The sequence below is a fragment of the Haliotis cracherodii genome, unplaced genomic scaffold, assembly GCF_022045235.1.
Source record: "Haliotis cracherodii isolate W230 unplaced genomic scaffold, xgHalCrac1.p SCAF_12, whole genome shotgun sequence".
In the NCBI taxonomy this organism is placed as follows: Eukaryota; Metazoa; Mollusca; class Gastropoda; order Lepetellida; family Haliotidae; genus Haliotis; species Haliotis cracherodii.
Window position 1 is genome coordinate 10580371 of NW_027266267.1, and position 25449 is coordinate 10605819.

At 36.8% G+C, this 25449-nt stretch overlaps 1 protein-coding gene and 1 pseudogene across 1 annotated transcript in view; one reads left to right on the plus strand and one right to left on the minus strand.

Moving 5' to 3' along the window:
* Nucleotides 1–4698: 4698 nt before the first annotated feature.
* LOC139456997 (zonadhesin-like) overlaps nt 4699–25449 on the minus strand; it is a 387647-nt gene continuing 366896 nt past the window's right edge. Inside the window, exons 2-16 of the mRNA XM_071238455.1 lie at nt 17936–17977; nt 13406–13447; nt 12938–12979; nt 12445–12486; nt 11952–11993; nt 11460–11501; nt 10967–11008; nt 10495–10536; nt 10002–10043; nt 9509–9550; nt 9037–9078; nt 8542–8583; nt 8025–8066; nt 7602–7643; nt 4699–4743 (exon numbers count right to left, since the gene is read on the minus strand). Of these exons, the coding sequence (XP_071094556.1) occupies nt 4699–4743; nt 7602–7643; nt 8025–8066; nt 8542–8583; nt 9037–9078; nt 9509–9550; nt 10002–10043; nt 10495–10536; nt 10967–11008; nt 11460–11501; nt 11952–11993; nt 12445–12486; nt 12938–12979; nt 13406–13447; nt 17936–17977 (633 nt within the window). The remainder of the gene's footprint in view (nt 4744–7601; nt 7644–8024; nt 8067–8541; nt 8584–9036; nt 9079–9508; nt 9551–10001; nt 10044–10494; nt 10537–10966; nt 11009–11459; nt 11502–11951; nt 11994–12444; nt 12487–12937; nt 12980–13405; nt 13448–17935; nt 17978–25449) is intronic.
* Nucleotides 18883–20899, plus strand: LOC139457976 (uncharacterized; annotated as a pseudogene).

Consider the following 25449-nt stretch of genomic DNA (forward strand, 5'->3'; position numbering starts at 1 on the left):
ATGTTATTTCAATCTCGCCAAAAGCTACTGGAACAGTTTAGGCTCATAACCATAACAGGTGCAAACAAAAGTACAAGGAAAACTTTCTTGATTGATATAGCTGTTATTCATGAACATTATTGAATTTACGACCTTCCTCGTCAACGTATATTAACATATATGCATAACATATTTCTGAATTTGAGCTTCAGTATTAACTTTAATTTCCTTTTCATAACGATGCACGGGTATGGTGAAAAGGAAAAAGACCACGGATGGGTGGAGCCACTGTTCTGACTGGATACTGATCGCCGCGTCTAAAAATAGCTCCCAAACGGTTGGTGAAAACGGGGTGTCACAAGGCGTGGCGCAAAAACCGGGAAAACCCATACTATTTTTGTTCAACTTCACCAATTTAAATGTGAATTTACCAGTACCAAAAAGCTGTTTATCACTTCCAAATAATTGTATAAGGTTGGAGGGGATATTCTAGTTACTTTATATATGGTGGATTAAATAAGACTACCTATTTAAATATATTTACATTCATTGATCGGTTTGTTCCGAGTTTGTTACCATTCGACATTTTGGTCGACTCTGTGAGTGTGTATAAACCACAAAATGAGGTCAGAGGTCAGAGGTCAGAGAGCTAGTTGTCTGTACGCTGATAGCAATCGCGTGTGTAAACGCGCCTGAGTGGTACTTGTATGCTTATAAAAAGCCGTGTGCTATTCATTTTCTTATCATTTCTATATTCATCATGCCCTTTCTAGGCCGGAAGAATATTTGGCCAGTATTGGGGCCATCAAAACTATTATATGGTTAAAGAAGAAGGCAAATTTGACATCACATTACATCAGATTAAGAAGTGGTTCGCCTTAGTATACGCCTAGTCACTGCAACGGTCTTTACAAGTTTTAAAGAAAGGGTGGATGCGACCGGCCTTAATGACCGGTGGGCTACGTCTCTAACTTGGATTCAGATGGCCGAGGTTTCAAGCATCTATTTATAACAATCAAGAAGTTTGCAAGAAACCTACATGTATGTGTGGAGCCACCTCGAAATATAACATCTGATGATGTCATGAAAACACTTTTATACATTTAAACATGATACTCTACCACACGTGATTGGATAATAAGAAAATTGGAAAATGTGTCCCCTCATTTCTTTAGAGTGTTATGGCCCTTCCTCTGTACTTTTCAACCGAGTTATTTATCCAGAGAAGGGGCCTTTTGCGTGAATTATTTTACATTTGATAACAACTTTGAATGAAATAAAGCGGCCTAAGTCGCTATGGATGTTTAAAGCTGTGTAGGGCTTTTGTTAGTATATATTCACTACTACATGAACACACAAAGTTCTCATAGTTCTCCCTGTAGCAGGGGAAAGAGTGAGGACGTTTCCTTAAGATTTGTTTTATTCACAACACAATAATCTATGCTTTTGTATTTCATCGAACGTGTGTGTGCGTGTCCTGTGATTGTACATAATTAAGGATTGACTGTGTATTTTCTTTCGGTTCATTGAGGTATGATTCGAAAATCCGATGTGCAAACTGTATGAATTCGCGTAGCACATGAATCAGGTGATCGTTAATTTATGCACATAACTTGACACGCCTACACAGTCAGTAGCCAATCAACGGAGAGTGGGAATAAAACAACGTTCATTGGACCTGTCACATAAGGCAAGAGGCGAAAAGAACTGCACCAGTCAGACTGTAACGAACCGGAAGAAATATGTCCAAGAGAAGGCGGCTGTTTTTTAAATAACATGGTCATTTGCTGCGTGATTCAAACATTAGTTCCCTGATTACGGTAAAACAGAGTTGAAGAAATGCTAGTTAGAAATGAAACCCGAAGACATGAAAGTTGAACGGAGGCGAGCGGGAAAAAAACAGGCGAGTTTGCTGTTTCATTCATTCTCGGCCTTCGGTTTCAAAGGGAAGTTTGGACAATGAATATGCATGAAATTTGCTAAATGTCCTGTGCATGACGATACACGTAAGCAGAAAGGGAATTCCCTCGACTGTAATATTGGGATTCCCCGACATTCTGCAGTAATAAAAGTAGTGCGCCGCGGTGGGCGTGGCTTATTTTTTTACATTCTTTTGGAAATGAATGCAATAACACGTTACCAATTCTGCTAATCAGAATGCAGAAATTTCCATGAACACAACGAAAATTTAATAATTGTGTAATGAAATGTTTACATATAACCACATTCAATATTGTTATCTATGTATCACAATGGTCGAATTGATACATTTATAAGCTACCGAGTATGTTTACGTTAACTGTTAATCGTAAATATATAGAACATCTATCTCAAACATGACACACCATGATTGACAATGACTGATGTAATACATATGACGAACATAATCTGAACACGACAAATTGCATATGAGCATAGTAATTGAAAATAATTCATTAACACAATCTATCTAAATACATTACCAGAGTTGGCTCTGAAAAATATAATGTTCATCATAATACATATTGAAACGTAAAGCAACACAAGAAAATTAAATAGGTTTGGCAAAATCTACCCACAACAACATTGCAAAAAGGATATAAAGAATATACACAAACGCAGAACATGCTTAAATAACCCAACAAACTGCAAGCATCGACATAAATATTAGCACATGGTTATGTTGCTTACATGAGTGAAGTAAGATGAGGATGTTAGTCAGCCACAGAGTGATGTGTGACTGACTGTCGTCAATATTTATATCTATTCTTGCTGTTACAGATAAGTTCATGTTCTGATCAAATATCAATTTGTTATTTTGACCTTTAGTTACTTACCCTATCGTGACAAAATGCATTGAAACGACATTTGTTATAAAAGGGTTTGTGTTTGAAGTCCAGTATGGATAGGACTAAGTTTCCAGTTGCTTGTTTGACACGAATGCACGAGTGTAAGAATACCTGGTACTGTATGTTCATGATAGTAAAAAACAGATACTGGTGTATGAATTTGCATAACTTTATCTGACCAGCATAACAAGTTATACTGGCCATGGAATATGTTGTAATTAAATTATCAATTTGACTGTTAGCATGTTTAATATATAGGAAGAAGATCGGTTAGTGTTTGATATGTCCTTATTTCATAATTAAAATGTATGTAACTTATCACCACACCCAATCCCTATTATACTTCATGTGTCGTTTTAAATATATGTCAACTTTTGTCAAATGTGCCATTGCTAAAAGCTGCACAAATATCACATCTTGAAATGTTGATACTGCGAAAGAAGTATATGATTCGTATATGATTGGTACTAAACAACTATAACATGCATTTGAAGTAACAAACCTAAAAAAACGCTCATATCAAAGGCATGACTTCACGAATTTGACCTTAATGACTATTGGAAAGTGACAATACACGACTGTGATTTCAATCCTAATCATTATATCTGTTAATAATTAGTTATCTAACATCGTCGCTGTCTTTATACTAGTAGTAGGTACATATATAACGAACGTAATAGTTAACTAGGCTATACGTATTTAGAACAGTTTAGAATCTATTTTTTTATAGATTCCAAGCATGTTCATAATTCAAACATGTTTAACAAAACGATATAGATATATATCAATATATATATGCATATCAATATTCACATATTCACAACGGCTAAATTTGTGTAGTCGGGAGATTTACCTGGTGTATCATGTTCAACGATGACTCCCGATAGTACATATCAGCCCGAAAGGCTTCCAAAATATACATGTCAGTTTCAGATAAACACATTTGTAAACTTCGTGCATGCTGCTACATTTATCAAACAAAATTTAAACAATATTCAAAGGAACATGTAGTTAATGTCTAATTGTAATTCGATTGGATGATGCTATCAAAATATGTTTTTGATCATGAAGTAGTTAAATGATATCACACAACACACGACAGAGTTCTTGATGGACACATGCTGGATTATATGTCCCTACGTTGAATCTCCTCAATAGCATTCTTTGCATGCTCTGTAGCCAGGATTTCAAAGGGCGTCAGACGAATCTTGCAAAAGTGCATGTCAGTTTGGCGTGAGGGCGCTGTTATCAATACTTCATCAATACATCACACATACATTCACACATTATATTCTTGTGGTGAATTGAACTCAGGCATTCGGCCTGTCGAGCGACCACTGTAACAACGTGGCTACTCCACCGCCGAGTTTCCAAATGAGCCTCCTAGCTCAGGAGTTGTTCACAACACTTAAGGCGAAGCTCTCAAAACGCTACGTTAGAAATGCGGTGGACGTTAATAAATCAGTGACACACATTACGTCTGATGCAATTCCTTATATTTGACTTGTACCATTTGTTCCACTGTTTTAATGGGTGAGCCGAAGGCTTGCCTTTGCATGTGCTTGTGACGGATGTCAGTGGTGGGTAACGCTCTTTGAAATATATTCATAGAAAGAGCATGTGCAATGGTACATCACACAGGTGTGAAATGACGACACCAGGTTGGAGCTGCTGGAATATTGCTCGTCATGAAGGGTAAGTGGAAGTCATCCCTCTTGTCATACAGTCTTCTGAATGGTTATTCGTAACATGCATGGTTGTTGAACTTATGTTTGGCAAGGGCAACAGAAAAAAGAACATTTCAACTTGACATCGAAGTGTTCTTATACGTGTCATGCATTTACAAAATTATGAATGGTACCTTTGCAGAAAGCAAAGACACTGTGCATGATCAGATAGTACTTTCATTGGAACTGGACGTCTTGCTGTGAATTTCCTGAAACAAAATATGTCTACATAGTTATCAGGTATATATGGAAAAGCCAAGCAACAACACAATCACCTGTACAAACGACGCTTCATACCGACTTGAAATGACAATTTCACCTGTTCAAACTTTCAAATATTGAAGCCTATAATTTTGAATAATGGATAACGGTCAATACTGACTGGGAATGTCACATACATGTAGATGTATTGTACCACCGGTTGGATACATGTATAAAGGTATCCCTTTCTGAAAATAGTTTGTTACAAGTGCATTATGAACCTGTTTTGAGCCATAATAAAAATGCCTCGAACGGTGCATTAAACCCAGGGTCAGTCTCCTTAGCCAACATTTCCAACATGCATTTTACAGCCTGTCACGTTTTACGTAGACACTCAGCTCTATATCAATAGGGACACTGCGGTCGTTGAAAGGGATATGTATTCAGTGCAAATGGACTCTGGCACATGTAGGTGCATTTTCTGATCAATTGGTCTAAGAGACTACACTTTGATAAACGGAAAAATGTCTACCACTCTTGCTTGACATGGTATAAAACCATTCACAAAACTACAATCTTATATGACTGAGTCCAACAGTGTTGACTTGAGTTGGTTATTATCAGTCTGGCATGTATTCATGTCTTTGGCGACTGACGCTTTTGAAAACCTTTCCATAACATTTACCAAGGTACCCAATAGCGCATACAAATTATCTCAATGGCATATTCACTGAAGAATCCGGGTCAGCTGTCTCGGCCTGGCGTCTGTTCTTTACAGGAAAGCAGATGAAAAACAACTATTACATTCAAATGACTAAAAACGTAACCTTGTCCATACATCAGGAAGGTTTCAAGCAAATGCGTCTTCTGTTGATAAATTTATCTCCGTTTCAAAACCACACCTGAATGTACATATGCGTGCTTATATGCCAATCGTTCAATGAACGGTATATAAACTATTACTAGTAATCCTACTGACCGTATAGTTTCATTGTCACTTAAAGAATTTATCCAGGCATATCACACTTGAGCCAGAATCAACATGAGCATACATACAGGTCGTAAGGTTGTGGTCCCTCTGGTTTGACTTGACATTAAAGGCACGATTTGTATCTTAAAATTGCACAGGAATTAAGACATCATAATAACTAGTTAAAAACATCACATGTGATTCAAATAGTGAAACATATAAGATTGTGTGTAATTGAGTAAAGCGTTTGGGTGTGGCTTTTTTGTATGAATATATTTTCATACAACTCTTTGTATCTTTAAAAGGTCACCAAATATGTCGAGTCAAAATGATTGCCCACTTTTTCTACGTCAAATATGGATGTAGGGGAGATAAACGATAAACAGGTGCAAGGCAAACTATTGCATTTGTTAAGATTAGGCTAAATAGATACACGTTTGCCTTTGGTTTTAAATACATTGTACCAAAACTACGTGTGGAGGTGGCGCAAAGCAAGTTCCAGAGAACTGGAAGAAAGTGAATGTCAATTCTTATAATGATAACTATTTGTTTACCTCGACGGATGCAGATATATAAACAACTGTATTACTATTTTTACACTGACAGCAATTCAACTACCAGCTATATTGCGGAATGAGGTAGTTCATCAACAGAACGACGTTAGTGAATGTATTCTCACGTTGTTCTACAGTGACATCTTTTGTAGTATGTTTACAACACATTATCGTACTCAAATGTAAATTGTCTGTTAAGAGCTACTTCAGTTCGTCAGTTACAATGACAGCGCTTCGTAATACATTTACATCAAGTACAAGACGTCAACGATAAACGTGACGGGAGGGATTTCGGACGTTGTTAATGAGCCTGTGGCGATTACATGTGTTTGTTAATTGGCCGATCATTGGAAGGTATTTGTAATATAATGGATTGCTTTAGACTGTCACTGTCGGTCTGGTCACGAATCAAGTCGATACTACAAATAGGTCTGCGTTTCTTCGTTTTGTACATTAGAATGGGTCGAGAATATTCGTCAACGAACATGCAGTCAGATTATCTGACCTTTCCCAAGTTATGCCAAAACGCTGAGTTCAAGATGAAAGGTTCAAAATGATCAGAAAACATGCTGCATTCGGAGAAACCAAAAGAGACAAACGTTAGACAGAGAGAGGCCAGTGTCTTGTTTGATAATCGAAGTGTTGCAGTAAGTTGTTTGTGTTTGCTTTATTTTAATGTGATCTAGATTTGATGACTTTACATTGAAAAACAGAAATATAAGGCAAACCAATTAATTTCGATGATCAATCGGTGTAACTGTAAACGCTCCGGGAACATCTAGTTATAATAGCGTATCTCACTGATGCTAACCTGTGCACTATGTATAATCCAATGTGTCTGCATTGTCACAAGTATCCTTATTGTTATTTTTATGTTTCCTAAAAGACATATGTTGTTACTTTTTTAATAGCCTACGGAATACCCTAGCTTTCGAAATATAACGGCCCATGTTATTACACAAAACAACGACATTAAACTGACAAGATGTATGATAATCTGATGATAGGCATGTGAAAATACAAGAATGTAACAAGTAAAGCACATGTGGTTGTTGTACTAACGCTGATATAAGTGCCAGCCTCCCATCACCCCTGGTCTACATTTTATACAGAAATCTTCATGCTCTGTCACCATCATCATGTCAACGTAATGCTTAACATGGGACTCAAATACACAGCCCTGCAAACACACATGGGAAATACTTTCACTTCTTAATCACTTTAGATCAATGTTTAAACATGATCTTAGTAGAAAAAACAACTTCTTTGTTTAAGTATAGAGAGAAAAACAAGGGTCATATATATTCAAAGCATATACGAAAGAAGCATTGTATAAACGTACCTCTGGTTTTGGATCTTCAGCAGGCAGTGTGATTTCGTGAACCTGAAAAGAGAGATTGATTGCATCAATTTAATATTGCAATTTAAGCATCAAAAAGCTTGTAAATTCCCCATAATGTTAGTATTGCTGTTCGAAAGCAAATGGATTCAATCCAAAGGTGGATGTCAATCCACTGACGGTTTGTGTCACACTTGTGAATGTGCTATCAAAACTATTATAACTGGCATTTTCATGTACATCCATGAGGGACACTGATTTGGAATATAGTGAAATGCATGTCTTACAGACTCCTTGAACTCGATACTTATGACCCCTCAATTACCATCAGGTAGAAACTCAAATGATAGAACAAGTGGACGAGCAATTAATTATAGAGAAAAATGTATTCAAAGCACATACCTAAGATGCAATGTATAAACGTACCTCTGGTTTTGGATCTTCAGCAGGCACTGTTATTTCGGAAACCTGAAAATTGAAATTTATGGCATAAATGTAACATTGTAGTTGAAGCATCATATGGCTTGTAAGTTACGCATAATGTAAGTATTGCAGCACGAAGGCAAATGGATCCAATCCTAAGGTGGGTGTTAAGCCGCTGACGGTTTGTGTCACAATTGTGAACATGTTATCAAAATTAGTATAACTGGCATTTTCAACTACATCCATGAGTAACACTGATTTGGATTCTAGTGAAATACCTGTCTTACAGAATCCTTGAGCTCGATTGGTTTCTATGCCGCGGCCTTCTTAAAAGAAAGGAGCGCTATATTATGCTGGTAGGTTATGATATGTGAATACACAAATATATAGTAACCAAAAGCGTATGACCCTACAATCACAATCAGGTAGAAGACAAACAATTGTTAAAACAGACGAGTCATTAGCTGACAGCAAACTATCTATTAAAAGCATATACGAAAGAAGCAACGTATAAACGTACCTCTGGTTTTGGATCTTCAGCAGGCATTGTGTTTTCGTGAACCTGAAAAGAGAGATTGATTGCATCAATTTAAAATTGCAATTTAACCATCAAAAAGCTTGTAAATTCCCCATAATGTTAGTATTGCTGCTCGAAAGCAAATGGATTCAATCCAAAGTGGGTGTCAATCCACTGACGGTTTGTGTCACACTTGTGAAGATGCTATACAAAAATTATTATAACTGGCATTTGCATATACACCCATGAGTGACAAGGATTTGGATGCTTGTGAAATACTTTGCTTAGAGACTCCTTGAACTTGATATGTTTCTATGTTATGTCCTTCTTAAAAGAAAGGAATTCTAGATTATGCTGAAAAGTTATAATATGTGAATACACAAATATATAGTGACCAAATACTTATGACCCCGAAATTCCAAGCAGGTAGAAACTCAAATAATAGAAAACAAAGTATATATTCAAAGCACATACGGAAGAAGCAATGTATAAACGTACCTCTGGTTTTGGATCTTCAGCAGGCATTGTGTTTTCATGAACCTGAAAAGAGAGATTGATTTATCATAATAAAGATTTTTACATTCCCCATAATGTTAGTATTGCTGCTCGAAAGCAAATGGATTCAATCCAAAGGTGGGTGTCAATCCACTGACGGTTTGTGTCACACTTGTGAAGATGCTATACAAAATTATTATAACTGGCATTTGCATATACACCCATGAGTGACAAGGATTTGGATGCTTGTGAAATACTTTGCTTAGAGACTCCTTGAACTCGATATGTTTCTATGTTATGTCCTTCTTAAAAGAAAGGAATTCTAGATTATGCTGAAAAGTTATAATATGTGAATACACAAATATATAGTGACCAAATACTTATGACCCCGAAATTCCAAGCAGTACAAACTCAAATAATAGTAAACAAAATATATCTTCAAAGCGCATACGGAAGATGCAATGTATAAACGTACCTCTATTTTTGGATCTTCAGCAGGCATTTTGTTTTTGTGAACCTGAAAAGAGAGATTGATTGCATCAATTTGATATGGCTAGTTAAGCATAAAATAGCTTGTAAATTCCCGTAATGTTAGTATTGCTGCTCGAAAGCAAATGGATTTAATCCAAAGTGGGTGTCAATCCACTGACGGTTTGTGTCACACTTGTGACGATGCTATACAAAATTATTATAACTTGCATTTGCATATACACCCATGAGTTACAAGGATTTGGATGCTTGGGAAATACTTTGCTTAGAGACTCCTTGAACTCGATATGTTTCTATGTTATGTCCTTCTTAAAAGAAAGGAATTCTAGATTATGCTGAAAAGTTATAATATGTGAATACACAAATATATAGTGACCAAATACTTATGACCCCGAAATTCCAAGCAGGTAGAAACTCAAATAATAGTAAACAAAATATATCTTCAAAGCGCATACGGAAGATGCAATGTATAAACGTACCTCTATTTTTGGATCTTCAGCAGGCATTTTGTTTTTGTGAACCTGAAAAGAGAGACTGATTGCATCAATTTGATATGGCAAGTTAAGCATAAAATAGCTTGTAAATTCCCATAATGTTAGTATTGCTGCTCGAAAGCAAATGGATTCAATCCAAAGTGGGTGTCAATCCACTGACGGTTTGTGTCACACTTGTGAAGATGCTATACAAAATTATTATAACTGGCATTTGCATATACACCCATGAGTGACAAGGATTTGGATGCTTGTGAAATACTTTGCTTAGAGACTCCTTGAACTCGATATGTTTCTATGTTATGTCCTTCTTAAAAGAAAGGAATTCTAGATTATGCTGAAAAGTTATAATATGTGAATACACAAATATATAGTGACCAAATACTTATGACCCCGAAATTCCAAGCAGGTAGAAATTCAAATAATAGAAAACAAAGTATATATTCAAAGCACATACGGAAGAAGCAATGTATAAACGTACCTCTGGTTTTGGATCTTCAGCAGGCATTGTGTTTTCATGAACCTGAAAAGAGAGATTGATTTATCATAATAAAGATTTTTACATTCCCCATAATGTTAGTATTGCTGCTCGAAAGCAAATGGATTCAATCCAAAGGTGGGTGTCAATCCACTGACGGTTTGTGTCACACTTGTGAAGATGCTATACAAAATTATTATAACTGGCATTTGCATATACACCCATGAGTGACAAGGATTTGGATGCTTGTGAAATACTTTGCTTAGAGACTCCTTGAACTCGATATGTTTCTATGTTATGTCCTTCTTAAAAGAAAGGAATTCTAGATTATGCTGAAAAGTTATAATATGTGAATACACAAATATATAGTGACCAAATACTTATGACCCCGAAATTCCAAGCAGTACAAACTCAAATAATAGTAAACAAAATATATCTTCAAAGCGCATACGGAAGATGCAATGTATAAACGTACCTCTATTTTTGGATCTTCAGCAGGCATTTTGTTTTTGTGAACCTGAAAAGTGTGATTGATTGCATCAATTTGATATGGCTAGTTAAGCATAAAATAGCTTGTAAATTCCCGTAATGTTAGTATTGCTGCTCGAAAGCAAATGGATTTAATCCAAAGTGGGTGTCAATCCACTGACGGTTTGTGTCACACTTGTGACGATGCTATACAAAATTATTATAACTGGCATTTGCATATACACCCATGAGTTACAAGGATTTGGATGCTTGGGAAATACTTTGCTTAGAGACTCCTTGAACTCGATATGTTTCTATGTTATGTCCTTCTTAAAAGAAAGGAATTCTAGATTATGCTGAAAAGTTATAATATGTGAATACACAAATATATAGTGACCAAATACTTATGACCCCGAAATTCCAAGCAGGTAGAAACTCAAATAATAGTAAACAAAATATATCTTCAAAGCGCATACGGAAGATGCAATGTATATACGTACCTCTATTTTTGGATCTTCAGCAGGCATTTTGTTTTTGTGAACCTGAAAAGAGAGACTGATTGCATCAATTTGATATGGCAAGTTAAGCATAAAATAGCTTGTAAATTCCCATAATGTTAGTATTGCTGCTCGAAAGCAAATGGATTCAATCCAAAGTGGGTGTCAATCCACTGACGGTTTGTGTCACACTTGTGAAGATGCTATACAAAATTATTATAACTGGCATTTGCATATACACCCATGAGTGACAAGGATTTGGATGCTTGTGAAATACTTTGCTTAGAGACTCCTTGAACTCGATATGTTTCTATGTTATGTCCTTCTTAAAAGAAAGGAATTCTAGATTATGCTGAAAAGTTATAATATGTGAATACACAAATATATAGTGACCAAATACTTATGACCCCGAAATTCCAAGCAGTACAAACTCAAATAATAGTAAACAAAATATATCTTCAAAGCGCATACGGAAGATGCAATGTATAAACGTACCTCTATTTTTGGATCTTCAGCAGGCATTTTGTTTTTGTGAACCTGAAAAGTGTGATTGATTGCATCAATTTGATATGGCTAGTTAAGCATAAAATAGCTTGTAAATTCCCGTAATGTTAGTATTGCTGCTCGAAAGCAAATGGATTTAATCCAAAGTGGGTGTCAATCCACTGACGGTTTGTGTCACACTTGTGACGATGCTATACAAAATTATTATAACTGGCATTTGCATATACACCCATGAGTTACAAGGATTTGGATGCTTGGGAAATACTTTGCTTAGAGACTCCTTGAACTCGATATGTTTCTATGTTATGTCCTTCTTAAAAGAAAGGAATTCTAGATTATGCTGAAAAGTTATAATATGTGAATACACAAATATATAGTGACCAAATACTTATGACCCCGAAATTCCAAGCAGGTAGAAACTCAAATAATAGTAAACAAAATATATCTTCAAAGCGCATACGGAAGATGCAATGTATAAACGTACCTCTATTTTTGGATCTTCAGCAGGCATTTTGTTTTTGTGAACCTGAAAAGAGAGACTGATTGCATCAATTTGATATGGCAAGTTAAGCATAAAATAGCTTGTAAATTCCCATAATGTTAGTATTGCTGCTCGAAAGCAAATGGATTCAATCCAAAGTGGGTGTCAATCCACTGACGGTTTGTGTCACACTTGTGAAGATGCTATACAAAATTATTATAACTGGCATTTGCATATACACCCATGAGTGACAAGGATTTGGATGCTTGTGAAATACTTTGCTTAGAGACTCCTTGAACTCGATATGTTTCTATGTTATGTCCTTCTTAAAAGAAAGGAATTCTAGATTATGCTGAAAAGTTAAAATATGTGAATACACAAATATATAGTGACCAAATACTTATGACCCCGAAATTCCAAGCAGGTAGAAATTCAAATAATAGAAAACAAAGTATATATTCAAAGCACATACGGAAGAAGCCATGTATAAACGTACCTCTGGTTTTGGATCTTCAGCAGGCATTGTGTTTTCATGAACCTGAAAAGAGAGATTGATTTATCAAAATAAAGATTTTTACATTCCCCATAATGTTAGTATTGCTGCTCGAAAGCAAATGGATTCAATCCAAAGGTGGGTGTCAATCCACTGACGGTCTGTGTCACACTTGTGAAGATGCTATACAAAATTATTATAACTGGCATTTGCATATACACCCATGAGTGACAAGGATTTGGATGCTTGTGAAATACTTTGCTTACATAATCCTTGAACTCGATTTATTTCTATGTATTGGCCTTCTTAAAAGAAAGGAATGCTAGATTATACTGTAAAGTTATAATATGTGAATACACAAATATATAGTAACAAAAAGCGTATGACCCTACAATCACAATCAGGTAGAAGACAAACAATAGTAAAAGCAGATGAGGCATTAGCTGACAGCAAAATTACGTGTAAACGTACCTCTGACTTTGGATCTTTAGCTGGCATTGTGTTTTGATGAACCTGAAAATACAGATTTATTGCATACATTTAAATTTAATATTGCAATTGAAGCATCATGCAGCTTGTAATTTCCCCATATGTGGATAAATATCAAGCTGCTGACGGTTTCTTCAATACATGTGAAGATGTTATACAAAAATAGTATACCTGGCATTTCAATGTACATCCATGAGGGACACTGATCTGAAATATGCTGAAATATTTGTCTGACATAAACTAGTTTCTATGTTACGGCATTCTTAAACGTCTGAAATTCTAGAATACACGTACAATGGCAATGATGTTTTCTTTCATGCGTAAGAAATATTCGTGTACATCGATTGAGCGATGCAAGCTCGGCACAAGTTGTTCTCCTCTGGGCCACATTTTCTCACGCATAAACAGTATGAGCAGTTTAAAACTTGACACTCTAACGAATAACGCTCCCTCTGTGAAAACTTGGAATATAGCACATCATATGTATTATGACAATGAATAACGTTCAACAATGAACTAAATATTTACCAGTTCATCTGTACAAACGACGCTCGGCATCAACTTGGAATGACAAATTCTCACACTTGAAAAATTAAATGTATATTAATATTATGTTTGAATGACGGTCAGAACAGAACAGAAATTTGCTTTGTGTTCCTTTCGGTTTGATATGGCATTGGCCCAGTCACAAATAAGTGTTGAATTGGCGTCAGTATTAATACAGCTATATTTTCCTGATATGACTTATGATATCAACATAGGATGAACGCATTAATCTTACGTAAGGGAACATTTATTATGTTTGTTTGTTTGTATGTTTGTTGTTTAACGCCGTATTTCAGCGTTCTGCTGCGTTCTGTTAATAATCGAGTCTGGACAAGAAAGTCCAGTGATTGACATCATGAGCATCGATCCATGCATTGGGATACAATGACATGCATCGACCATGTTAACGAGCCTGATCACCCGATCCTGTTAGTCGCCTCTTATGACAAGCATAGTCGCCTTTTACGTCAAGCATGGTTTGCTGAAGACCTATTCTACCCCATATCTTCAGAAGTAGATTTATCATGAGATGGGCATTTTTTATTTATTGAATAAATATGGACATGTCCTCGTGTTAATATAACAGGGTTCACATACGGATGACATTTATTGCCACATCACTACAACACGAATCTTTACAAACAATTCCTTATAAACAAGTTCTTGTTCCTTGACAGGCCAGGTCACTGAATTATTACAACAGAGATTAGAAAGTCTTAAGCGCAGCTTGAGTTCAGTGCATAACATGCATTCCTTCTCAGTTCATATGTAGGTTTACTGAATAAATGCTTTGATCAATGGTTTTGCTCTTTACCATGAGGCTCAATAGTTTTTGACGATATATTCTCGGAGAAACGTAATCCACTTTAGGAAAATGATAATATGCATGACTTCTGTTCATACTCTCATAATGGTTTATGATATTGACCAAACATCTTGCCTATGGAGTACTGAATGGTCTCTCGACGAAGTTGAATCACATCGGATCAGGGCTTTTGAATCAATGCGAGAAAAATCTATTTCTGGTGGATCGATACAATACGAAATACTCTGAGGCGAAGAAGGTGACTCCATGATTGCACCTTCTAGACTTAGAGATGAGTTTTATAGATAAATAATAATTGATTGTCAATCATCCAGATTCCCACATATTTAATGACACATTTATGTGACTGCATACTAACTTCATAATGGGCTGCCACAATGCTTTTACAGCATATCTAGTGTACCTCCCTCTAAGTGACTTGGATACATTTAACTTTACTAGCCACATTTATCACTAACTCCAACCCATGACTATCAGGTTATAATCAATCTTCCCCAACCTGGGCTTGTCGTAAGCGGCGACTAAAAGAATCGGGAGCTGAAGCTCTGTGTCGTGGTTGATGCAGTCATCGTAGTGTTATATGGCAGTGTATTGTTTTGTTTTACAGTGATTGTAACTGTGTTACATTGTTTCTGTAGAGATTCGGTAGACGCTCGTTGCTTTATGTTTGGGAAGTTATCAGTGGTCAGGAAGTTATACTATTTAGATGCTATTATTGTGTGTAAACTTTCGGATCGTATACCGCGGACGGTGATGTTATTCTTTAGAACCATATGGAAAGGTTTGTATGTTCTATGTTATGTGCGCACTGTCTGGAACTGTGCAGTCGCTGGGTAATTTGTACACAAGGGGATAGTGGCGTGTTTGCGCCTCTCTCACATTTTCATGACATCGAACCCATGTGAGAATCGGCATTATCCCTGATCCCCTGTAACTGCTGTGCAGTAACTGGTTAGCAGAATTGATGAATTTTGTAATACATTTGTTGATTGTATACGTCTTGTTAATTGTTTGTTTGGTTCTTTTATGTACAGATTTCTTGGTTAACATAGTGTTTCAATTAGGGATTCGATATACGTAACAGTGTCACAATTGCGGAGATCGATGCTCATGATGTCAGTCACCTGATTGTCTTATCCAGACAGTTTAAACACCGCCGTCATTGCACTTTTGGTAAATAAATACCCTCTGTTAGAAATGAAAATGTCCGAACAAGTTTAAACTATGTTTTAACTCACATAAACTGTATATGATAATGATGAACCGGGTAACATCCGTGTAAATCAGTTAAAATATGTATGGATAATTCACACAGGACGAGCAATAATATACTGGATTCCTGTATAATATATACAGACAGACAATGTCTCGTCGGTACAATGGTTGGACAATAGTTACAATATTTAAATATTAACATAATTCCTGGTAGTGAATATAATGCGCGGACTATAACTGTCCGCCTGTCATTCATCGCAAATATATAAAAATGTGCATGGTTGTTAGGAGTTGTATATTGTTCTCAAATTATTGTATCTGTAAATTTCTTATTAATATAATGAAGGGCATGATGAGGCTTAAAGGGGATTAACTTGTTACAACTGTATTTTCCCTTTAGTCATTATCCTCAATAAGTCACTATAACATTGACAACTAATGCTTTGAAAAATTGTAGATGAATATACCTTATTTAAAACTTTTACACTTGATTAACCTCCCCGGATTTTTCGAAAGGTTTTACTGCATAACGTCTTAGGCCCAAAGTATTGAAACAAATGTAACAAACGGTCAATTTCAGCACCAGATGCTAGTCACAATCAGTGAAATATCAGAAGATAGTCTAAATCGTCAAATCGATTCTGCTTTCGGGATATATTTCTTATTATTGTGCAAATAAATATTTTTTGCTTCTTTTTATATGGTATATTATGCATCCTCATAGGACACTAATCATACCTGAACTAATAATGAAGTGTTGTCTTTAATACATGAATGTACGCTGAGTCACAAATAAGTTTCCTTTACCTTAGCTATGTAGGCTAAATCCAAGCAAATATATATTCAAAACTTCAGTGAAGTCTGACCGACCTATCCCGCTATTCGCCTCATATAACACGCATGTGCTTCTTGAATTGATATATTATTGTTGATGATGAATGGGGTGGTTTCTGGTATATTCAGTTTGATCAATGCCAGGTCTATATTTGACTTTACCAACTGCCAAGGTAGAGAAGACAGAAGGTGTAGCGTTTATATATGTTCAAGATGAAAAATAGCAGATGAACACAATAAAAACAGGTTAAATTAGTTTTTCCAAGAGATGGAATAAGAGATGACATCTTATTGTGAAGATTCCCATGAGGATGACTAAACACAAAGCTGTAAGCAGGGTTGGACTCGTTAGAATTCATTTGATTTACGTATTCAAAAGATAATGTGATACGGTGTTGTTTAAGATACGTCTTATCAGGATCACCGTTCTGGAGGAGCCAAGAGAATCTTAGACCTTGATAAAGGATTAAATCAGGTATTTGAAGGTTGCTTTTGCAAGCCCCACAATAGATGATCGAACATTTGTAAGTTTGGCGAGGATACCTGATGTGGGGTTCACTAATGTTCTACCTACTACGAATTAGAAACAAATTTTAAGAATCACAGTACCCTCAGACTGTTTGCCTTAAGGTATTTTATACGTGGCAAGAAAGTAAGACGATGGCAAAATATATATTCAATAATGTGGCTTCCTTCATTGGGAATGCCAACGAGATATAATGCTGGTTCACAATGTGCTCATCTCGAACACAAGCAGTTGCGGTGATGTGACCTTAAGCCTATACATTTATCACGAGTGTTTATTTCATAGTTTTTGTTCGAATTGAAAAAAGCAAGACTAATACGTACTAATATTATTTCCGCTGCGCGAATAAGTTAATGCACTGTTTGGCTATGGGCGTATATGCATACGTTGTTATTAAGTAAACGCATGTCCACCAGAGTATTAGCATGTGCATAAGCAAATACGACACAATACGCCTGTCCACGCAATCACAATCAGGCAGAAACTCAAAGACTCTTTAGAGAAGTTAAGGCATCAGCCGGCAATGAAGTAATTGGTAAATGCACATTCGAACTTATAACGTTACCTGAATTTCTAAATCATCAGTACTTGTGGATCCTGTGCACATCTGAAAAGATAACTTTTATTGTATCAATCTGATATAGCATCTGTCTCACATCAAACTGATCCGATCCCAAGACTAGTACAATCACGACATGACAATCAAGACAATACCTACGATAACATTATCAATACCCATGAAAAATATCGAACCTGGCATTTGCAATTACATCCAAGCGAAACGCTGATTTTCAAATTGGGATTTACACTTGACTTAAATGAGGTTTTAACTAGATATGTTTCCATATTCCAATGTTCTTAAAACATAAGGATTCCTGAATTTGCCGGCAATAAACATAGCTGCATGCATTGTAATTAAGCAAACACATGTCTCGAAAGTACCAACCAGTCAATAGACAAATGCATCTGAATACTCAAGACCACGTAATCACCACCAGGTATTAACTTTAAGAATATTAAGAGTAGCTAAGATATTCACTGACAGCCAAATATATATTAAGTGCGTAGACGAAGGAAGGAATCTATAGAATTACTAGTATTTGTAAAGCGGCAGGTGTTGGTACTTGGAAAGAGAATTGATTCTGTATAAATTCAATATAAAATGTGATGCATCGACTGGCGTTTGCATTTGATCTCGGATATAACTTCTATTAACGGACTTTTAATCATTGTATGGCAAAAGAAGTGGTGTCAAAGATTTGTTGAGCGAAGCGTTTGCTGCAACGTGGGCCATTGTATTTCCAAGGATGCCTACATAGCTTGGTAACAATTTGATTTACTTTACACCGTTATCGGTCACAAGCATTCGCTGAGGTATGGCATTCCGCATATAGACGGCTCCGAGCATTTCTGATTACCCACAATGCATCGCCGGCGGCCAAGACGGTAGGCCGTTTTGAAAACACGCTCGGGTTGTCCTATTGTTAATGCTCAGTCATCCAACACGTGAAAATGCCGACTACTTGCGCTATTGTCAATTGTCATAACCGATCTGGTAGAGACCAAAAGAACTTTTATCGGATCCCAAAGGTAATTTATCATCAAGGAAAGGACACACAGAGGAAAAGCGAGCGATGCAGACGTCTTTGGTTGGCGGCTATCAACAGGTCCGATATGTAAACGTGTGATGAACTCCGTGTTTGTTCCGACCACTTCCTTTCGGGTATGATTTTTTTATTTCACAGTTTAGTTTAAAATGGTGTAAGAGTTTGTCAGAGAGAAGTAAACACCTGTGTATTACTGTTATCGTAGTCGTAATTACTGGCCAAAGTAAATAATGACTTTAGTTGACCAGTGATACATCTAAGCAGGATTGGTGTATATCTATACATATACAGTCCATGCACATGCATTTCTCACTATGCAGATGATAGGTTGGTAGATGGCATGTATTATATTGCAATGACCTGATGACACCCCTCCAGTCATTCCACTATCTTATACATATATCAGGAGAGTTGATTTTTTACCTTTTTATGTTTTAACTTTTGCATATATATATATATATTATATATATGTTTATGATTATGATTTATATATATAGAGAGAGAGGATTCATCATGAGTGTTTTTTTCATATGGGACATATTAACTGAGTTTTAGTTATTCGGTATTTGCCGAGCCTTTGGCGAGGCAAATACCGATTAACAGGACGAGGATAAATGCTTTAGTTAAATGATTAATAAATATATCTTTTTTTATTTCAGGTAAACCACATTTGTATGATGAAACAAATCCAGACTATGTACCGAGCATCAACCTGGGCTACGTTTCTGTGAAATCACCAGTGGTATCAGCTGTCAGGCATGAGCGATTGCAGATGAGGAAAGAATCAATAAAAGCAACTGTAGCTGCAATGAGCCTTTTGGAATGAAATGCATCATTTGCTATCGATACAGGTGCAGACGTGTGTGGACCTCTGCCGGAGACTGACTGTGTCGATACAAATACAGAAATATCTGACACAGAGAAGTTAAAATTTGCAAATATAGACATTTTGGGATTGTAGGATTAAAATAGGAAACTTCGGGAGCAAAATGAGTGTTTGAAAAACATTGTGCATAAAATGAAGGCTAACAAGCCTGAAGATTTTGAAAATGACATTGACAAAGTGAAGTATTACACCGCTTTGCCTAGCTTTCTTAACCTCATGTCACTGTTTAACCTCATTTCCCCTGAAATGAATGAAAACAAGAATTCATCACTGAACAAATTTCAGAAACTGATTATTACACTGATTATTATGCGGCTACGACTTTACCTACTAATTAGAGATCTCAGTTACAGATTTGGTGTGTCAAGGGCAACAGTGTCAAAGACATTTTTGGAAACTTTTGGTCACTCCAGTTTTTAGTGAGATGGCCAGACAGAGATGAACCGCATGAAACAATGCCAATGGTTTTCAGAAAGTATTTTGGTCGAGGTATAACATGCATTATTGACTGTTTTGAAATTTGCATTGACAGGCATTCTAACATGACGGCAAGAGCTCAGACATGGTCAAACTTCAAGCACCACAATACAGCTAAATACGTAATAGGGATCACACCTCAGGGGACAGTTAGTTTCATATCTGAAGGCTGGGGCGGAAGAGTGAGTGATAAATACTTAACAGCTAACATCAAATTTCTTGATAACCTAATTGATGGTGATGTGATACTGGCTGACAGAGGATTTGAAATTCAGGATTTAATGGCTCTTGTTGGAGCAGAAGTCAAATATCCTGCATTCATGAGAGGAAAGCAACAGCTTAGTGCGACTGAAGTGGAATCCTCGAGAAAAATAGCTAATGTTTGCATTCATGTGGAACGTGTTATAGGAACTGTTAGACAGAAATTTATGATTCTTGGTGCAACATGTCCAATCGACTATATGATAACAAAACTACTGATGATTGTCCAATCTTAGACAAAACTGTGTTTGTGTGTTGTGCTCTCACAAATCTATGCCCCTCGGGTTTTACCATTTGACTAAGGATTGTCAATGTAAACAGATTTTACAGAGGAATTACATGGTTTTATGATATTTCTAGATTTTTTTATTTAGTGCATGATATGTACTTATGAAAAAAAACATGTCTGCAGTTTATTGTCATCGCTACTGAGTTACTGCACCCATTGTCTGAAGAACATTTATTTGCAAAGGCTCATTACCCTGGATCCATGACATCTTTATGCCTTGAAACACTTACTTGCTGTTATTTATAGGATGCTAATCCTATTTGTTAATCCCCAATTTTTGTGTACATCGACCATCTGCCATCCTGAATGAGATGTGCAAGTATGTCAATGATGAATTATGTTTACATTTATTACATACAAAATATCAGGTGACCTTGGCTATATAAGCCTTGGTCCAGAGAGATTGAGAAGGAGAAGACAGAAAGCCTTACTCTTAGCCTAGATAGTGTTAGGCTGGGTGATCCAGGGCACCTAGACCACTACCACTATGTGCTGACCTGGCACATGGTGTCTTTGGTATGTATATATCTATATGTATAAAGTAAAACTGTATAAACCGCAAGGCATCGTCTCCAAGTTGTCACTTCCTACAGGAACCATACGACGGCCCCTTGCATATACGAGTATGCAAATTATTCATATATCAAAGTCGTTGTTATTATACCAAACTAAAACTATTTTAGTGTGGATAACCCAAGCTGCTCTGACGAGCCTTGGGAGGGCGATACATGTTTGATAGGAGAAAATGTCTAATAATATTATAAACATAAACTACAATGAATTTTGTTATGAAGTATTTGTGTTACTCTGCACATGCAATAAAAATGGTCAAGAATGTGATTGTATCTTATGGATACGTTTCGCCTTCCCAAGGCTCATCAGTGCAGCTTGGGTTTCCCCTCAAATAACTTTGTTGAGAAAACTGCAGACGTGTTTGGTGGTTGGTTGTTTACAAATCTAGAGGTATTTTTGATATATTTTCCCCGAGTTCTTTTTCACACAAATTAACATATGTTCAAACACCAAGGATGAAGGAAGCAAATGTCTCAATGATTTTATTTCTTCAAAGTTTTCAGAAAATGTAGCTCCTGGTATTCAGGACAAAACCACTCAGCCACTGGTGTCTTCTTCAGCTTCATACAAGTCAAATGGAGCCACTCGAATGGTTGGTTGGGGCAGTCTGTAGAATCACAGGCTATCATCCATCCATGTTTTGCTCCACCACATATACAATACTTAGGTTTTCGTCAGTAGTGTCCAGATTTTCACCAGGGCCATGGTGACTTGAGGATCTAACATTATCTGTATTTACTGATGCAGTAGAGCTGGATGCTTGGAGAACCTTTTCACCTTTTTTCAGGGTTTGACCTTGTTTCCTTGATTTCCTAGTGGATTTCACCTCCTTCATAGTATTGGGTCTGTCAGTGTTTGAAGTGCTGGCTGTCAATTCCTTCATCACTGTCCTTGAACTGTAGTGTTTAGAAACAAGTTCTGGCATGACCACAATGGCAAGGAATCTGGCTGACTTGTCAACAATGTCACTCCAAGTATCAGGACATGGTTCAATCCTTTCCACGACCATATCTTCACGGGTCCACATAATAAAGTCACAATAGTCAGCATCTGAAAGGTATAGCTGTGTTTGGATTTGGTAAAAGTAATCATGTTTTCTTCTCAGCTGAAAACCACTGGCAGTGTTTTTCCAAACAGCTCGAACATTCTCATCCCGCATGCAAAAGGACCACTTTATCTCCAGACATCCTCTCCCACAGCAATCACATTCAACCAAACCATCAGGTGAAGCTCCCATATGCGGATACGCTGACTTGAGGAAAAGACCACAGGTTTCAGACTTCCAGTTTGTATGGTTTGCGGCAGTCTCTCGCTGATACTTGTTCCGTGTTGTTTCCTCATGTTTGCAACCCCATTAAGTTGCTGCACTGGAGAACTTGCATTCTGTCGGATAGCAAATCGATTTCAGTAAACTCATAAATGGATTCTCACATGATGTTGAACAGACCGATTTAACTCTTGATGCTGTTATTCTACCTGTTCTCATTCGATGCCAAAGCTTAGAATCTGCTTGATCTCTAGTTTCGCTTTCAACGTTATAAGCTTCATCTTCTGTTACTGCAATTTTTGGTAACAAGGACTGACAGTGCTCGAGAATATGTTCACGGTCCATACCCACACACTTGTCATCTAACAGTTCAGTCAATACCATTGGATATTTGGCTTGATGGCTTTTTGGGATGGAAGACGTGTTATATTATCTGTTCACAAACAAACAGGAAGGCATGTCAGGTTTGATGGCATTGAAGAAAAGGTCTATTCTTGATTTATTTATTTCAGTAGGTTCCTTTACAGATGTCCTTTCATGGCTGGCAATTTTCAGATCTAACTTTTCCAGTGTTTGAACTTGGCTAATTTTCTTATCAAGTTGTTTTTTCAGAGTTTTAGATGATGTAAAGTCAATTCCAAGAAGAGGGGAATAGTTGACCGAAGTGCATGACGTCGGCAACATCCAGTATGCAGGGGCTTTTGTCACTGTACTGGCTTCTCTTAGTCTAACTGTGGCTTCAATGTAGAATAGCACAGAAGCAACATGAGAATAACTTTCTCCAAGTCCAGCTTTGCAATCACAATGTGCAGAAATTATTTTAGACTGGTCATCAATAAATATTCATGGATGGAGACTGGGATCTGATAACCTTTGCGAATGCATCACTCTTGCTTTTATCACCTTCCTCGGATTTTCACTTGCACTGTAGATGTAAACACCAACATCCCTCACCAACCCACAGATAAACCGATCGTAATCATCTAAACTCCTGTAATTTTGAAAGTTTTTCAGCGTGTAGAAGGGACTGGGATGGAAAATCAGATAATTTACCAGGTCCGGGTAAGTCAGTTCGGGAAACAAGCTGTGGTCTCTACTCCATTCTTTTTCATCAATCTGGTAAGGGTCCTGTTTACCGATAAATGCAATCTTTTCCAAATACCTCGCATGTGCTTGTTTGTTTAAGGAATCCACATACTTCTCCATGACGTACGATATCTTGATAGTCACCATAAACACTTGCTCAAAGCATTCACAGTACGCGTTCAACAATATTTGCTTGGATTAGATAATGGCCGATAGCAGACAGTTATGCGAGCCTACCAACATGTCGCGCCACACGGGCTTGTGGGTAATGTTACTATATTTAGCACAAAGGACGGAGCCCTCTATACTCGTATCACAAATGTTTACATGGTTGTTTGGATTCCGTTTGAACAAGGAAGACACCTATTTACACTGCACATCTGTAATGAGAACGAAAATGCAGATGAGGCATTTGCTGACAGCAAAACATACATCTAAAGCACAGACGAAGGAAGGACTTCATACAATTACCTCTACTTGTAACACGCTGCATCCCTGAAAAGAGAACTTTAATTGTGTAATTCGATATTAAAATTGATCTATTGCATAGCATTTAAATTCCAAATAATATACACTTGGCAGTTTGAAAGCAATGTGATCCAGCCCCAAGGTCGGCATGACACTGGCGACTAGATATTTTCAGATAATAGCAACATTCACCAGGAATATTATACCTGGCATTTGCAATTAGACCAATAGGGGAATTTGAACTCAATCAAAGGCACTGGCTGAGGTGTTGGCTCCTGCATAAATCCGTATGACAAATATTTACACATTTACTACCACATGAAACAACCACGATTGATGCAATGTAGGAAGCACAACTTTAGTTGTATTAAGAGCTTGGTTTATGTAGATTGTTATTTCTACCTTACGTCCATCGTTTTTGTCTCTGAGATTCTTGACTAAAAGGAGGATGCCGATGATAACGATGATAATGATGAATATCCCCATGACTATCGCAGCTATGAAGCCCCCCTTGTCACTGCAAAAACTGTTATCTAAAAGAGTAATATCATTTTATCATTGTCTTACATTAAGTATTGGAAAGGTAGCTTTAATTGGTTTTGAAAAAGGTACGTAGATATTGTGACATTGTTTTCTATGTTTGAAACAGATCTAAAGTTATTACGTGCACATGCAGAGTGACAGCATACTATTCGTATCTGAAACATGACCTGGTATAATGCGTTAAATGTAAAAGATATGTGGGGGCATATCAGGGTCAACAATTACTCTTATTATATATTCCTACCACAATGCCACAAGCTTTCGTCTCGGACAGAGAGATCAACAATATGGAAATAATCTGTCTGTAACTGGTGGAATATTCTTCCCATTGCCTAAGATATTTTAATATCCATCAATTATTCAGTCTTCAGGGACCCACCATTTGTAGCTGTAACTGAAATAAAATTAATCTCGATACAAAATCCTAGCCCCGCCCCAACCCTTCTCAGAATATCAAATGGTTGGTTCCTAAAATACATTAAAAAAACTATAAATATGCTGGTTTTCATAACCTCATATCTTTCACACAAATGTTTCTGTACATATGCACCACGTACCGTTTTCAAGACTTAGTAGTTGAACACCTTCACACAAAAGCGACTGACTGAAGTTTCCACATTCG